At 38.3% G+C, this 17489-nt stretch overlaps 1 protein-coding gene across 1 annotated transcript in view; it reads left to right on the top strand.

Moving 5' to 3' along the window:
* Positions 1–205: 205 nt before the first annotated feature.
* Positions 206–17489, top strand: part of RDH10 (retinol dehydrogenase 10 (all-trans)) — a gene marked incomplete at its 5' end in the record, with an annotated part of 24838 nt that continues 7554 nt past the window's right edge. The window contains one exon of the mRNA XM_010133496.1: positions 206–444. Coding sequence (XP_010131798.1) covers positions 206–444 — 239 coding nt within the window. The remainder of the gene's footprint in view (positions 445–17489) is intronic.

Here is a 17489-nt window from a genome sequence, read left to right as displayed (position 1 = left end):
AAACTGCAGCTCTTTTTAAAACACTTCGGCAGCAATAGTAGACGAGTTCTTTTGTACTGTGGTGACACCAGAGTAAACAGAGGTTCTACTGTAATGGAAGCGTATTTGCTGTTTCCACTCGACTGCTTGCTTGAATGTCAAAATACAAGTAAGAACTTTATTTCCTCCACCCCCCCTCCCCTGTTCTTTTGTCTGTATTCCTCAGTAGCTGGAGATGGAGAAAAAGATGCACTGCCCCGTTGCAACTTGCAGGTTTACACATATACCTGTGATGTGGGCAAAAGAGAAAATGTCTACTTGACAGCTGAGAGGGTCCGCAAGGAGGTTGGTGAGGTGTCTGTCCTGGTTAACAATGCTGGTGTGGTCTCCGGGCACCATCTTCTGGAGTGTCCTGATGAGCTTATTGAGAGGACCATGATGGTCAACTGTCATGCACACTTCTGGGTAACTATAAACTCTTTTCTGCTGTTCTTTTTTGTCGGTTAATTTTGGGAATTAACTGCTGTTGCTTAACTTCTGTCTCCTTGTGTTTTGCACTTCTTTCATTTGCAAGGTCACCACTTCAGGCGTTTCTTATTTTTAACTTACTGTTTTGTTTAACAGGAATGGTGGGTATTAAAATTATGAAGAAACAGTTTTAAATCAACTATATCCTTCTCAAATCCAATTTCTAAGTCTTATGCCTTTTTCCGTAGCCTTGGACAGAAAATCTTTTGCATGCACAACCTCTGAATCTGCTTAAAGGTTGTTACTGTTAATGAATGGCTTCTCAACCTTCTTCCCATGTTAGCAGCTTCAAGATGCTGTTTTAATGGTAGTTACTATTCAAACTTGCACATTTCTGGAAAAAATACTTAAAACCCCTGCTGGAAACGTTGTCTGAATTGCTTTGGGGGCAAATTGTTGCTTTTGAATGGTGGGAGAAAAGGCAAAAAAGACTTCTCAAGAAATAAAGCCAAGAACCCTTTTTTAGGAATCCTGCATATTTGCCTTCATGGCATTCTCTGGGGACTGCCAATAGAAGTAAGAAAATCTTTAATATGGTTTCTGGGGTGGTATTGTCTGTGTAACTAGTAGCTGCTTGTCAAAGAGAACAAGCTATTTGATCTTATTCTTGCTGTCTATCTAAACTTTGTTTTCCTGTGTGGTTTATTTTTAAACCTGTGGTAGTGTGGAGTTACATAAATTGGAGTGTCAAAGGAGGGCATGATACACACTCGGGTTAGCATTAGCTGTCAGACTGAGCCCATTGTTAGTGTTAAAACTGTTCTTTGGTTCTTCAAATAAGGTTATGAAATACACTTGCATAACAATCAAAGGATTAAGTAATGTGAAATATACTTCAGTTTAAGCCTTCTTTGGCTGATCTTACCTTTTCATAATAAAATTTTGTAAAATGCCTCATCTTCAACTTAGAAGGCCCTCCCAAACCAAACTTTTTTAACATGGAAGTGAAATGAGGTTTCATAACCTTAAAGGAGCCCCTTCAAATCTGGGCTGTGAAACACTTCATGGCAGAGCAGTCTTTTTCCAATGTAAAGCTTGCAGAGAGAGTGCTTAAACTTCAGTGCATGTGAGATGGTGTGCTTAAAATTCTTTTATACTCTGAAAGTATATCTTAAGGCAATTTGAAAGATTCTGAGAAAGCTCAAATGACTTCTTGCTAAGAGCTTGTGTGTTCCCCTTCAGAAGTGTTAAACTGATGCTTAAGCAGACATGTGCTCTAGATTTAATGACTGTAATTGATTGTGTTTTAAATGCCCAATTGACAAAGTTTCCAAGAACTCTAAATTATGACATCACCATGAATTAAAACATGGGAGGATCTTAAAATTCTCCAGCTGTTTTTCCTTCAGGCCTAAGTCATTCACTTATTTATAACATTGTTTCAGGCATCTTTGTAAAGCACTCTCTGCATGTTCTGAGTCTATTACAGTAGTAGAAAACTAAACGTAGAGTCTAGTATTGCTATTATTTGGTTTCTGTAGCAGTTTCAGTTGTCTCTAAATGTTACAGTGTGAAGTGACTTTAACATAAATTTTTTAAAAATTGTGCCAAGAAGGTATAGTTAGATCTGAACCGTCGAAGTTGGTATCTTGGCTTAAGCTTCTAAGGAGTGGTCAACATCCATTATATTTAATTGAGGATTTGTTCGTATGTACACTTCCTGCAGATCCTGTGTCCTGCTTTGTGCTCCCTTTTATTTTTTTGCTGTTGCCAAAATTTTTTTCCTTTTCTTCCCCTTCATGGTCCCAGAAAAGATTAGCTTGACCAACAGTGGGTGTATTTCTATTAAAAGTAATAGTACTTAATTCATAAGACATCATCTGAATTTGCTGATTTAAAGCCAACTTTTTTGATGCAAGTCAATGCTGACTTAAATAGAACAATGTGTCTAGATGTGTGAAGTCTTAGACAGCTAGTCTTTTCCATGTCAGCTAAACTGGTGGTCCAAAAGCAAAGCTAATACTCTAGAGCATTATGTAGACTTTTAACTATTCTTGGGGAGAGTTTTGTCCAAAAAGCTGTAAATGGATTTTAGAAAGACATGGATCTTCCATGTAATATTGCTTCGGCAGTTAATTGTCTGTGTGTTTGGGGATTTTATTGGAGCTTTGTTTTTTTAGTGTGAGGGGATCTTCTCCCTCATCCCTTGACCATCAATCAAGCCTTAGTGTGCTTTTATATAAAAACCTGAAATGGGACTCTAGTTCTGTCCCCATGAAACACCTGAAATAAGATTGCTTGCCTGCTGTCTGTGCAGAATGAAGGTGATTCGAGCTTACTTTGCTGGCAGCTTTGATCTGAAGGCTGCCCAACTTCTGTAGTAGGCAGTGAAATGAATGTCTGTCACTGGTATGCTGTTGTGATTCCAACTGGGCTGTGTACATATCACAGACTGGCAGTCAAGAGAGCCTTAGCAGCATGTCACAGCCTAAACAGATGCTTTCCATTTTGCTGACATCCGTGGTTTATATAATCCTTTCTATGAGTGTTCTATATAAACATGTCACCACTGCATCATGTAGCAACTTACAGAGCATAAAATCTACTGCAGTATTAAAAAACTGTTATTTCATGCTGTGATAACTCAAATGCTTCTGATATTGAAAACATGGGGACAAAATCCATTCCTGGTTTGAAACAAGCTAGCTCTGGTTTACCTTAATTTGGAGATGCCTAAAACTGTAGCAGGGGTAACACTGTCTTTCCTGTTGTGAGAATAATAACTTTTTTGTCTGTGCTTGTCAATCACTGGAACTGAACTTCTGCAGACTAGGAATATGTCAGGATTCATATTTGAAAAGTGTTAAACCACAGCATAAGATAAAGCTGTCGCTTAATCAGTTTTACACAAATATAGGAATAACAGGTTTTTTCTTGTGAATTTACAATGAAGCTGAAGTGTCAAAGTACTGTGGTTTAGATTGTGGAATTGTAGTTAATAAAACTGCTGTGCAAACTCTTATTGCAGGATAATTTGAGATTCTTGTACCTACTCTAACACTTTTTCCTGGAAGAATAATGCTAATCAATTAGTGTTGGATAAGTAGGTATTAATGTTATACATCAGCATAGTACCTAGGACATTCTTCTAGATTGGTTGTTAAATGGGAGTCATGAGGGGCTGGGGCAAGGTCATGATCAGGGTCTGTGAAGTTCTGTGATGCAAAGGTCCTTCTGTACAGCAGATCTTCAGTACTGAGATCAGAGAACAGTCATCTGTGTTTCCCTGTAATATGGATCCTTCAAAACTTTCAGCTTTCTGCTAGAGGAGATGTCTTCAACTTACCAAAAGGGGGAAGCAAAAGCATTCATCTCCATCTCTGTCATAGTTATGTATAAAAGAAAAAAATCCACTTAGTGAGAGATTAGGGCCCAAAGTCTGAAGACTTGTGTGCTCCTGTCCTAACAGGACTAGTTGTGTTCACTCAGTTACAAACTACCTGATTTTTTTTTAAAGTTATGCAGGTTTATTTGTCTTTCTATGAACCGAACAAACCTTTTAGGTGGCCTGGGATTGATACAGGAAGAGATAAATACTGAGTAAAGAGGGAAATGCTATTCAATTAGGGCATTCATAAATAATATAAAACTTCTAAAACTTAAATGTACCTTGGAAAGAAAGTTAATGCAGAACTATTAAATCAAATACCTATTTATGCAGCTGCTGTAGTTGTCTGTCTAGTTAGACTGAAAAGATTACTGAAACATTGAAAAGTAATGGTGGCTTATAGTTATTTATAATTTATCAGTACTTATGTAATTCTATTCAAGCTTCCTGGTGTTAAATAAAACTTACTTATGCCTATAGTTTAGTTTAAATATGGAATATTGCACTTAGTGTCCACACTGAATCTTCTACAGAAGGAAAGAAAGCTTGTTATGTTATTTGAAACAATGCCATGCTGAGTATTGCGGGCTGTTAGCATAGCAGTTTGATTTTTGTTGTCATCTCTAGGATTCTAGTATCTATGATCAAATATAGACACAATAGTACACTGACAGGCCAACTAGCCATATTTAGCATTTTGGATGAGTGAGATTAGCTGCTTTAATTCATTTTTTTAAAATTTCATGGTAATATATTCCAAGATGCATATTAACTTAGAAAGTTAAATCTACAAGTTTTTTACTTTTTTCATTGAAAAATGTGTTGGATTGAGTTCAAGTAAAACATGTGTATGTAATCCAAAAAGTGTCATCAAAACTAGCTCTTCGCTTGCAAAATGATTCCAACTACATGCCATCAGTAAATTACCCTGGACAGCACATGTGTTTCATATACTGTGGTAGCATGCTGGGTACTGAATATGAAGAAAAACACCAGTCATGCTTTTAGCTATGGAAATAGTCATAGTAGTACTTAAAGCTTATAAGTGCTTTGGTATGGTTCTGCAGTTCATATGTTCTTGGGTTCATTTCTCGAGAAAATAGAGAGAATCTATTAATAGGGAAAATACTATCTTCCAGATCCATGCTCTAGAAAACTGCACTTTTATTTTATAAAGGAATGTACTTAACACAAGTTTTAGAAAATAAATGGGTGGATATATATTTCTAGAGCTTGAGCAGGCACAAGACTACTGGCTCAGAGCTTTCCTCACAGACTTATTTTATGGTCTGCCAAGAGCTTGGCTAGCATTGTCAAGCAATCATCACCAGCATGAAATCTGTAATCTTGCAGTCTCTGTGTATCTGTGACTTAGCCTTGTAATTATGTTTTAGTTGTTGAGATCATTTAAAAAATTTAAGTTTTTCAGTTTTCTGGCCCTTTGGTGGGGGGTACCAACCCAAACCATTTAGTTAGGTACCTGGATGTCTAAGCTTTGGCTGTAGAAATGATCTTAACAGTTTCAGAGTAGACATGGGTGAGGATATAAATGACTCTTCAGGCAAGGTACTCATCTGAAGAGTCAGCAAGCATAATTAAGCATGTTGGGATGGGGTGGTAGGTGGGTCTTAGTCTTACGCAAAATGCCCTTTCATTTGCCCTGTGTTGTTGTCATATGACTTCAAGCCCTGTAATTGGGATTCTAGAGAGCTGCCCAACAAACTGTAGTTGTTCCACGTGTTACTCAGATCTTGCCCCTGAGGTCTATTGAGGCTGTTCAGTCACAGTTCTCCGTTGTCTACAGTATCTTTGACAAACAAGTAGTTACATATGCAGGAGTCTGAACAAGGTAGCTTATAGCACTCTTGTTTAATTAGTAATGCTTCCATCAGAGCAGTAGGAAAATCATACTGAAGATTCTTTGAACATGTTACAATAACAACCTTCCTACAATTACTTTCTGTGCTGGAGCATCTTCCTTGCATGGTGGAGAACGCTCACCTCTTTTTTCAAACAGCAGCTGAATTCATGCATTTCCCTTTTCTTTATTAATGTTAAGCATTTGATTTACATTTCAGTCAGTTAACAAATCTGAAATGACTGTTCAGTTAAGCTTTGCTTAAACTGCTTCAGTTCCACCTGAGCCTTGGCAACAGCTTCTCTCGGGCATGCTTTGGAAATCAATTTGCTGTGCCATTTGAAAGGTGCATGGGTCTTAGACCCTCAAATGACAGAAAACAGAGATTCTCAGATTGTGACTTGTGAATTGTTTGTTGCCTGTAGATTAGTGTCCAAGGTTGTAGCGTAAGATGTGATCAGCCAGTTACTTCAAGCTTCATATAGTTCAGTGCAAGGAAGAGTTTACCTGAAAACAGTAATATATTTCACAGAAAAGCAATGTGAAAGTTCCATTATGGAAAGGAAAGTTGTCCTGAAGCGACCATGCCAAGACTTCTCAAACTCTTTGGAACATAGTTGAAGTATTAATCAATTATTAGTGGCATGTAAATCTACAATCTAAAACAAAGCTGGAGTTGCAGTGTAACTTGCAGAGATACGGCGCTTGGGATAATCTCACTCTTCTGTGACTGCTTCTGAGAGTCAGAGATGTGTCAGCAAATCATGAATGGTTTTGGGATGGCTAATCTGCTCTGAAGAAATACTCCTGGATGAGTGATCAATGCAATGATTCAATTTCTGCTTCTTATGGAATGAGGTAGATCAGCTGAAAAAAACTTTTGGACTGACTTCGGTCTGATATCGTGCTGTTACTCGTGAAGGATTTGGGGAGACAGGAAAACCTTGAATGGAATGACAGTCTTGGCCAGCATTGTGCCTAACTTGTTAAAAGTGGAAGAGTAGCTTTTTGCTGTTTTGGCAAAATAATCGGCCTAAAGCAATTCTCTGTGGAGGTTAGGAGACCAATAGAGTTCAAAGTTCCAGGTTCTATCTACAAGTAACACCTGCTTTTATTTTATGAAGAGCAGCTAAGTTAATGAGATCTCATTATGTTACTAACTTTCTGTAATAACCAAGCAACTACAGCAGACTTCTAGAAGACAGGCATGTTCATGTGCTCTACTCCAGAAGAAAGCAATCCTAATTATGAAGAGGCTAAGTGTCCTGCTAGGCTGGCGTTTGCATCACTGCTTAAAACCTGTCTGAACTGATCTGTGTGGGTGAGCAGCCTGTTTCTGTAGCTCTTGTCATCAATTACTTTGACTGGAGAGGTTGAAGAAAGATTAATATTATGTTTTCTAGCACATCCCTGCCATTTTAGCACTGCAGTCTTTAAATCTTTTCTACTTTTATCTTTATCAGCTGTGAAGTGTTATTCTTTCCCAATGCTTCTCATGCTTTGATTTCACTTCTGGGGTTTTTTGGGGGGGAGAGAGAGTTTTTGTTATGTATTTCCAGTACTAAATCTTTCCATAGTCCTCTGTATGTAAAACCCGGAGCATCACTCTCTTGATAAACCTTGCTCCCTTGACCTTTGAGGTTTTCTGGCTATTCACACTGATGGTAAAACTGAGTTACTGGTATCTTTCTTTTATTTTGTGAAAATGGTAGAGGGCTTTCTGCAGTCAAACTGAACCTGATTTATGTGCAATGCTATGCTTTTACCTGTGGTCTTAGATAACTTTGTTAAAAAAAAAAGTCTTCAAAATGTGGTTGCAATATAGGTGAGTAGGCATAGACTTTGAGATTGGTAGAATGTCTATTTTTGAGGGTTTAGTTTGAAAGAAGATATGTCATAAATAGAGGAGAGATTTTCATCTGTGCTTATGCTTCTGAATAAACACTCTGTTCTTGTAAATAATTATATTGGTATACTGATTTATACACCATTCAAATTAACACTTGACACGAGTGAGTTACCACAACTGGGATGGGAGGTCATGGTAGGCCAAGGAATGCTGGAACAGCTGTGGAGTTGAGGTGGCTGGCTTGGTGGGAGCCTTTTGAAATTCAAGTTTGTTTGGCTGTTGAATTCTGCACCTAAATGTGCCGTGGTGCTGGTCACTTCTGCCATCTGTTTGAACTTGTGTGACAGCTTCTTGAGCGTTCCATTTTCAGTGTTGGTTTGGAAAAGTGCTTGAGCATATGTTTAAAAACAACTTGTCCAAAATGTCTGTTGACTTAGAATGAAAATACAAGGCCATCTTAGTGGCAAGCTGTCACATGGGACAACCCCTTGAATCTTTGTTTTACCTTGCGTTGGTTTTGGTATTCTTCTGATCCTTGAGTGAGCCAGTTCAGCTCACTAACCTGTCTGGAGGACAGAGAGGAAAGCTGTTCATTTTCTTGGCTGGGCCAATTAGTTTTTCTATTTAGAGACTAGGATCATCTCATCAGCATTTTGGACCTGGACTAGCCAATGGAGGCGGGGGGTAGGGGATGTTGGGGAAAGGGTGAGGAGGAACAGGATAAAACCACATAGCTGTGAACAGGACCTCTGCAGGTCTGTAATGAAACCTCATTTGTGGAATAGGATTTTCTGGCTCTAAGTAGTTAAGTAGTCATAAATGGTTTCAAGCTATAGTGAATCTGCCAGTGGCATAACAGTCTGTGTTTAACTTCTAAAGAAATTGCAGTGTTTTATTACACACTACTAAAAACCATAGATAAAGGTAAGTTGGTTTTTAGAACGCATCAGATAATGTTGTGTTAACAATTCCAGCTTATCTGCCTTGCTCTGATACTATGATTGCTATTGTGTACTGTCAAGAGCAATGATCCCTGTGCCTACTGCACTGTTTGATTTCTCTGGAAATCAGTTGTACTAACACTGTCTGAATGTGGAAAAACCAGGCCAGAGCTTGTGGGAAATAAGCTTTGTTGCCACAGGCAAGCAAAGGAAGGAAATAGCTCTGTCTTTGAAAACTCACCTCCTAAGAAAGTACGTTGCTGGTGCTTTTTTAAAATGCTTATGCAAGTAGAATCTTTGAAAGTTGTATTGATTGCTGTTTTGGCCACTTTTAGCTAGATTTTTTTTTTGTCAATTTTGCCATTGTTGCCTTATAAAGCAAAAGTTTACCTGCTAAGACGACTTATTTTCTGCACGCCCTTTTTGGGGAGGGTGGGGAGAAATAGAAAACAAACATCTTGGTTTTTAAAAACTTGTAAGCTCCATGCATTTTAAAAATGTTACTTCTCATTTGGTGAGTTACTTCTCAAGAAGTTGGAGCCTTCTGTGGTCTTACTGTTTCCTAAAAAGACTTTGAAGCTAAATTTCCATTCAACTACAGGACCTTCTTTATTATTCTGTTTCCATTAAGTGAGACTGTTAAAAAAGATTTTTTTCTTCTAATATTGTTCCTCTTGTGAGATGCTCAGTTATGTCATAATCGCTTTCCTTCCTATAGTTGATTCAAATCAATGGCTTAGTGAGTGATTTGGAGAGGATGAGTAAAGTGACTCAGCTTTCATCTGCATGTAAGTACTATAGTGATTGCAGTTCCATGGAAATACAGGCCTTAAGGTGTCTATAAATTGTGAGACAGTATTTTTCTATTTAGCAGTTTCTTAGTCTGATAATGATGACTTCATATTTTCAATAAGTAATTCTGTCAGTACTGCTCTCTAGTAATTTTTTGGAAACATGCAGACTAAAATACCAAGTTTTACTAAATATTCCATAGTATGATTAAGCTTACAGCAAACTGGAGAAAAATGTGAATTCAAAACTTGGATTGCATTCTCATTCACTAAACGATATTCTGAGCTCTTATCTAATAGTTGTAAAATGAATTTGTTATGCAGATTTTTCACTGACTCATAGGGACATGTTTTCATTTTTTGTCAAGATTATCACATAGCTGGCAATAAATAACTGCTCTCCAAATGGTTCAACATTTGCTGCAAACTGGTGTTAATGAAGGTGAGGGACTAATGTGTTTGTTATACTAATGTCAACATAGCTCTAAAACACTACCAATCCTTTGACGTGGCCATTTGTCAGTATAGAAACAAAACAGAATTTCTAGTCCCTTGACTTCAACAGAATTTAAACCAGTTTTTGAGGAAAGGAGTAGCCAAGTGCTAACTTCCTATATCACTTGACCAGCAGACACTACAGAAATGTCGAATCTGACACTTGAATAAATGCAAGTTAGGTGATCTTTACTGACAGACCTGCCTGTAGAAGATTGAGGTTGGTGCTACCTACGGGGATTGTAACTTAAGTTCCTGTAAATTCAGGAACTTAACTGGGCTGTCACAGCTATGTTGGAGCTCTGGGTTAGTCTTGGGTATATGGAAAGCTCAAATGTTGACAGGATAGATTCCAGCAGAAGGATTCACTCTCTTTAAACTGTATGTTACTTTTCAGTGGCTGCTGTCAGCTGTGTTATATTTGCTATGAATTGAAAAGTAGTTGTAGTTTGGTAGCTATGATAGTCTGAGAGTATAAAGAGATCAATATTTGTGGAAGATAAATATCAACTAATCTAATAAGATGCCTTTGAGTGGGAGGGAAGAGGTCAGCTTTTGAGCATGAGTGCTTTGAAAGCTTCAGTTCTCATGCTTATGGTTCTCATGGTTATGCCCTAAATTTGTCTTGATTGGAGAAGTCTGCATGTATAGATTTGTCCCCAAGTTCCACTTCAGTCTAGACTTGAGTCTTGCTTATTTTGCAGCCTAAGGCAGACTAAACACCATAGTTAGGCCTCCAACAGCCCTCCTAACATGCTGTCTTACCTGCTACTAATCCTTCTCAGCTTTTAGATTAGTTTAGCATTTGAAATCCCCAACAAACATCTTTAACTTGTTCCTCACTTTCATGCTACTTTCTCCCTCTTCATTGCTAGCTGTTGAGAATCCAATAGGATTGCTCTGTCCAAGCTTTAAAAAGCATTAAAGTTCCAAGTGGGCAGAATTGTCTGTGAGGGCTCAGAACACCCTGAAGAAGCTGGCAAGGGACTGTAGTTATTAAGGGCATCTCATAGCCAGGGGGACATAAGTAGTTTTTGAGAATAGTATGGTATGTGTATGTTCTGAACTCAGCTCTTCATGTTAATTCCACAAGAAATTCATCTAGGGGCTTTGTACTGCTTCACTGGACCCTCTCTCCAGTTGAAAGGACTTGAGACCACATGAGAAGGAGAAATAGAATTAGAATGCACACTGTTACAGACAGACCAGGATAATTTATTACAGGGAAGAGCTCCTATAGGGTAGATATAGGAGAGAGAGCACAAAGAAATCAGCATCCTTCCCAGTTAGTTAAGATTCTGTGTTGGTGAACTTGCATTTAACATAGGGACAAAAAGTACAAGGTCTTTGCTGGCATATGAACTTCTTCCTGTGTGAGAGGGAGAGGAATGAGCTGTTGAGCAGGAAGCTGGTATACTTAAGTAGAGAATCACAGAATGATTGAGGTGGGAGGGGACTTCAAGTCATCAGGTCCAACCGCCCTGCTCAGGCAGGGCCACCTAAAGCTGGTGACCCAGGACTGTGTCTGGACAGCTTTTGAGTATCTCCGAGGATGGAGATTCTCACAGACTGCCCAGAGAAGGTGTGGCAATGTCCTTCATTTTAGATAGCTGTGTGAAACCAAAGATTTGCAAACTCTGGAGGAAAGAGGTCTAAATATACAATCAATGATATATAACTGCTCCATATATACATGCAGATGTATACATCATCTACCAGTACAGATGAAAGTAGACAAGTTAGTGTGCATTTATGGAGGTATATATACAAGCATGTTCATTAAAGGTGGCTTTTTTGCACATTCTGCTTCCACAGAAATGACTGGTGCCATATAGTCATTAGAAACATCAGATGCTTTACAGGACAGGACTGACATATGAGGGTGGAAATAATTTAAAAAGCATGTAAATCTAAAATCTGTTTCTTCTTAAGAATGAATATAAAATTCTCAGAAGCAGGAAGACGGAGACTGCATACCAATAATATAAAGTCTCTAACTTCCATTTGCTGGTATAGAAATAGCAAGGGTAGTTCAGCTTGAATAGCTGAATTTCTCCAAGCCCGTAAAGCATACAAAGTAGTGGATTCTGTAAAGAGAAGTGAAATGTTATTAAGGAGAAAGCAAGGCCACCTTTGGCTGTGTTATATGTGCCTAAACCCCTGCCCTAGGTAAAGGTGCATTCAAAATCTAGAGTGATGCAGTGGTTGAAGTTGTGGAAAAGCTTTATGTAAGAGAGCTGGCAGTTTGGTTAGCAGCAGACCGCTGAAAACTGTAAGTAATGATACCTTTCCACCTTGAATCAAGATGAAAATTTCTGAAGCAGTAATTATTCAGGTAGCATTTTTAAGTACTTAACCTAACCTTCAGAGAGAAAGAACAAAGCTATTTTCTACTGCAGTCTTAGTTACCCAGTTTGGGATAAGATCCCAGGAAAAGAAGCCCTTAAAAGGGAGAGGGAGACAATAGTAACATAAGGCAACAGAAACAAAAGTTCCTGTTGCAATGTCCTTGCCTAAGTAGTTCCTATATCCCACTCTCTGCAAACAAAACCCTTTTTCAGCTAGTCCTTGTTAACTATACAAAAGCCAATTTAGCCAGGCAATGTTCAGTTGCCCTAGGCATGGCATAATTAATACTAGTAGTAAAGAGTTGAAATCGATGATTAATGTTTGAGAGATAACTATGGTATTAGTTTCCTGTGATTTTTTTTAATAGCATTACTTATCTTTACTGTCTACCCATTATAAACAGCTTTGTGGCACCAAGTTCTGATTAAGGAAACTACTTAATTCAGTTTCAGCTTTCTTCTGACATATTCAACAGGAACTGATTCCATGTAAGAAGAACCACTACAATAACTAAACCATCCACAGGAAGCAGTGATAACTATTAGCTTTGAAACTTAAATTTTGGAACTGATCCTAAATACTACAAATGCTAAACAAGGTAGTAATGTAAATATGGACTGTAGCATACTTGTTCTTTAGCAAATGGCTTGACAGATATTTGTTACTACTAACAAAGCTGCTTAACTTCAGTAAATAAGATTTAATCTAGTTTTGTACAGTCTTGGTGCTTCTGAGATATTTAATCAGCTGAAAAGCAGATGATTTTGTATATGGATCAGTCATGAAAGTGAAAAAGTAATGTTAATTGCTAACATCAATTAATATGAATTAAACAAGTGATTCAAGTAATAGGTTATGTTTTTAGTAAGCTAAGACTTTGTATACTTCAAAGCAGTGTTTTATGCACACCTGGAGAGAGGGGAAAAAAGATGCTTATTTCTCTGTAAATCAAATACACTTTTAACTCAGGTTGCTTTTCATTTTGACTTAATTCTTCAGGGTATTTATTTTGTTACCTTCACCTCTTAACCTGGGTAAATCTTATTTGTAGTTTCACTGTCTGCAAATGTAGGACATCCAAAGTTTTGGGGGTGGGGTGGTGGTGGTGTGGCTTTGCTTCCTTGTTACTCATCATCATTATAGACTTCTGTTCAAAACTATTTTGTTCTTTCATTAGATTCTGGTTGCAAGGCAACTGTAACATGATTACTGTGTATGTTAATTGTTAACTGCTATTGCAGTTAAATATTAAAGGAATCCCCATGGCCCCAAAAACAGTGGGTTTTTATGTGAAGGACAAATAAAGTTTTAGTGGGAAATTGAAGGTTGTGTTGCCTGTCAGGAGCTAAATAACTGAGGGATTCCTTTTGAGATGAAATATTGGAAGGGTCTAGCTTTTTGGTTTTGAACACAGGTCCTGTTCAAGGCATGCTTGGGGGCAATCCTTGAATAGTTTCCCTTCATGCTTTTAATACAGTTATATATGGAACCTTGGCTTGGAGATCATGTTTATCTCCTGATCCTCAAAAAGGATCAGGGTAAACCCATTGAAAATCTGGATAAATGTATGACTTTAATTCATGACTATAGGAAGGCTTGGGTAATTCTGGCCTATTTTTCGTTATTACTTCTTGATAATAGAAACCAAAGATCAAAAATAGTACTAATTTCCACAACTATTCAAATATTGCTTAGACAGTGGCTAATTATTTTGAAAAGAGTCAGAAGAGACATCTGAGGTTCTTGAAAGTACAGCTTTGGTCCCTTGTGTTAGCCAGGTCAGTAGTAGTTGCAGACTTCTGTCCACCTTCTGTATTCAGCCTGTTACTGGTATAGCCATGTCCTTTGTGCTGTATGGTCTTCAACTTGGTACTTATTATTTTTGTGTAGTCTTAGTACAGTTACTAATCTTATCTAATATTTCAGAGATGCTTTTAATTTAAGAAAGATGTTGAGACAATATGGGAAAAGTAATTGAGATAATAGTGCGAATGACAATTATTCTCAGTTCTCATTGGAACCCAGTAAAAAAGCTGAAGGAAAATGACTAATAAATAAAATCCAGGTGTGCTTTGGTGTGTGAGAAGGAATTTGGATATTATAGCCTCTAACTTGAATAAATTCTTCTTTACAGAGTTCTAGGTTTCAGAGTTCTAGGGTATACTTTCAAGGCCTCTTGTAAAACTATTTGATGATGGCTTTCACCGAAATCCTGTAAGTGAAGTTTTACCTTTTATTTGAAGTGGTTATCTTCTGAAATAAGCTGGGCTGTATGACTGTAGCTGAAAATAACTTCAGTATATTTACTGATAAACTTGCTGTGGCGTTTTTCTGCCTTTCAAACACCTCTCACTTTTAACATAGTAGTGCATTAGCGCTATACTACCTAGTTTGGACAAACGTACTTCAAGGCAAGGCTGACACAGCCTGTCTGCTGAACAGTTAGGAGTGCTGTTTTCAGACCTTTGTGCATTCCTTCTTGGTTACTGGAATGGAAAGAGAAACTGGGATGTGTGGAAATCTCTGTATTTCCTTCCGTGGTGGGGAGCGTGGCCATGTCCTGTTCTTTATGGGAATAGGAGAACCTGAAGTGTGTCCAAAGTGATCTTAGAGTGGGAAGAAAAGGTAGAATGTCTGTGTTGAGGGGTAGGGAGGATATAATGTGTAGTTAAAAACTTTGAAGAACATTTTCTTTTCACTGGCTCTGCTCTGTGACCATAGTTACAGGATTAGCTATCATGCATGGCAGCAGGCTGTGGTGATCTCTGGTACCTTAACTTTCAGAGTTTTCTGGATGAATCCTTCAACTAATCAGCTTCTTGCATCTGTCTGAATAGTGTTTAACAGGAAGATGAAACAATAAATTTACCCAAATACTGCACTTGTTTGCACTATTACACAGCTGTACTGTAAGTCAGGAATACCTGTGGACTGCGAGGAGATGTATTATCTTGTACCAGTACACCACTGTTGTGGATAACCATAGTGATGTAAAAACTCGCCTGTTTTGATCAGTCCCAGAAAAATAACCATGCTCCATCCTCCTTGCCTGAAGGGGCTCTATGGAAAACGAGCTGTTCCTTTGGCATAAAGGAATTTCTGCCTTAGTAAAGAAGCTTGTTTATGCCATCAAAATAGTTTAAAAGGGCTGTTGAACATGACAGAAGGCAGAAAGTATGAAAAAAGGATTACTGTGTTGAAAAATAGATACTTACAGACCTTATGTGTTGGTACCTGCTTGCTTGCTTTCTTTGATATAAACAAGAGGTAGCATGTACTTTTCTACTTTGTGCTTTCTGCATTTGGTATCCATTGTCTTGAGCTGCATACAGCTAACATTGTTTTCTGTGGATGCTTGCTCTCTTCTTTAAGAATAATTAATCCAAAATTTAATTAAAGAATTCACTTTCCCAAACACAGTATTTCTTCATATTCTCATTTGCTGTATTTAGACTAATTTGTCTTGACATTGCAGCTGTGCTGTTCTTTGTGTTGCACAATCTTTTGAGTTTCGTTTCATTAAGAATGGAACTAAAGAATTTGGGGAAGGGGAGGGAAGAAGTGCTAGCCTGTTAGAAGTTAATTTGCCGTAAACCAAAATGTTGAGAACAGATTACGAAAGCTATGAAGTGACATGTAAATGCTTGTTCAGTTTCACACTTGTGAGAAATAAGTCATTAAAGCTGTGTGCACATGAAATAAATGTTTTGTTACAGCTACTGGGAATAGTTTGTTCTTATGGGTGTATTCAGAAGTGTAGAGGAAAACACTTAGAAGATTAGGAGTTGGCCTAGGGGTCCAAAAACCTTCAAGGTTAAACTGGCTCAAAAACCTAGCTTTATTCTGTTCAGAACAGCTTTATATGTTCTGTCTATCATACCTAGTTGCTGTATCTGAACTATACTGCAGGTTCGAAAATGCATGTTTGCGTTATGCTTTGGGGAGTTTTAGGTTTTTTTATAAAAAGGAAAGAAAAGGCTAGCTCTAAGTGAAGAGAATGCTTAACTGAAATTCCTTTATGTTGAACACTGCATAACTTCCCCAATTCCTCACCTTGATGCATCGCAATGCAATTCCTTTCATCCACTGTATTCTGCCTGCTGGTTTCTCCTCAGTCTTGAGAAGTGTGTTATGTTTGTCATTAATAAAAGACCCAGCTTTGACTACAAGTACTTAAATGTTTTTGGTTACATGTTTTCCTCTGCAGCTGTTGAAAGGTAAAACTGAAACTTAAAGGGTCACCCCACAATGCGGATAGCTTGGTTAAATCGCTTGAATTGATTTGAATTATTTTGGGGGCCTGGTTCATGACTTCTAATGGCATGGATAGAACACATTTCTTGCTTGGTGTCTTTTAATACTTTTTTTTTATGGAGGATTAGCCTGTCCATGTGTCACCTCAGAAGATTGATGTGGGCTGTGCTACCTGTTCAGACAAACTCCAGATGGGAAGGCCACCCAGAAGGCGTTTTACCCTGAACCAGTCAAACTTTTAACTAGTTTCTCAGCAGCACAACAAGCACATAGAAGGTTTCAGGTCTGGTAGGCAGATGTAGCTGAAGCTGAAAAACTAGAAACAAGAAATTAGGTTGATCGGCTTTATGTAACAGGCAAAAAAACTGGGGGCCAGAGTATGGAGGAAGCTGCTCTGATCAAGGAAGTGGGCTGTGCCAGAAGCTCAGTAAGAACACTGATTTATTTGGGGATTGCTTCTACCAGGGAAGAGAATAACTTTACTTTGGGATTGTTTTTCCCAGCAAGAGGAGGCTGGGAGGAGCAGTGGGCAAGCCTTTATTCCGAGTCTGGAAATGCATCCCCCCCATAGGGTGTGTCTGCCTCTGACAGGGCTTGTTTTCAAGTACTGACTCCCAGCTGTTGCAGATGGCTGGAGGATGGCAGCAACTGAGATTGCTTTCTCTGATATCTGTTTAGCTGAGATGTTGATACTTGACTGCTAGGTTTTCTACCTATGGTAGCTGTGCTGCTTTGAAGACTGCCTCAGCTTCAGGTTTTAAATGGCTATGTGGGATAATGTCCCATGACAAAGTACAGGCTCCAGACAGGCTGTTTCAGAACACTTGAAGGCTCACATAGAGATTTTTCATGAATTGCTAATTGTCTTCAGAGAGGAGGAGCTGTGTGGGGTTTTAGCCTATGTGGCCATAAACGGCCTTTTAAGAGATGACTTACATGAAGTGCCTGTAGTTCTGCTGCTGGGAGTTATTCAATCTACACTTGCATTGCTGAAGATGACACCAGAAAGTGTCCTCAGTTGGGTTTATTTGCCATGTGCCAATTTCCTCTTGGTTGAAAATGGGTTAGTTTAGCCATGTGCTCTGAAAACTCAAGTCTAATCTTCATGCTTTGAAAG

The sequence above is a fragment of the Buceros rhinoceros genome, unplaced genomic scaffold (assembly GCF_000710305.1).
Source record: "Buceros rhinoceros silvestris isolate BGI_N320 unplaced genomic scaffold, ASM71030v1 scaffold32953, whole genome shotgun sequence".
In the NCBI taxonomy this organism is placed as follows: domain Eukaryota; kingdom Metazoa; phylum Chordata; class Aves; order Bucerotiformes; family Bucerotidae; genus Buceros; species Buceros rhinoceros.
The sequence above is the reverse complement of the archived record's forward strand: the minus strand, read 5'-3'. Positions and strand labels throughout refer to the sequence as shown.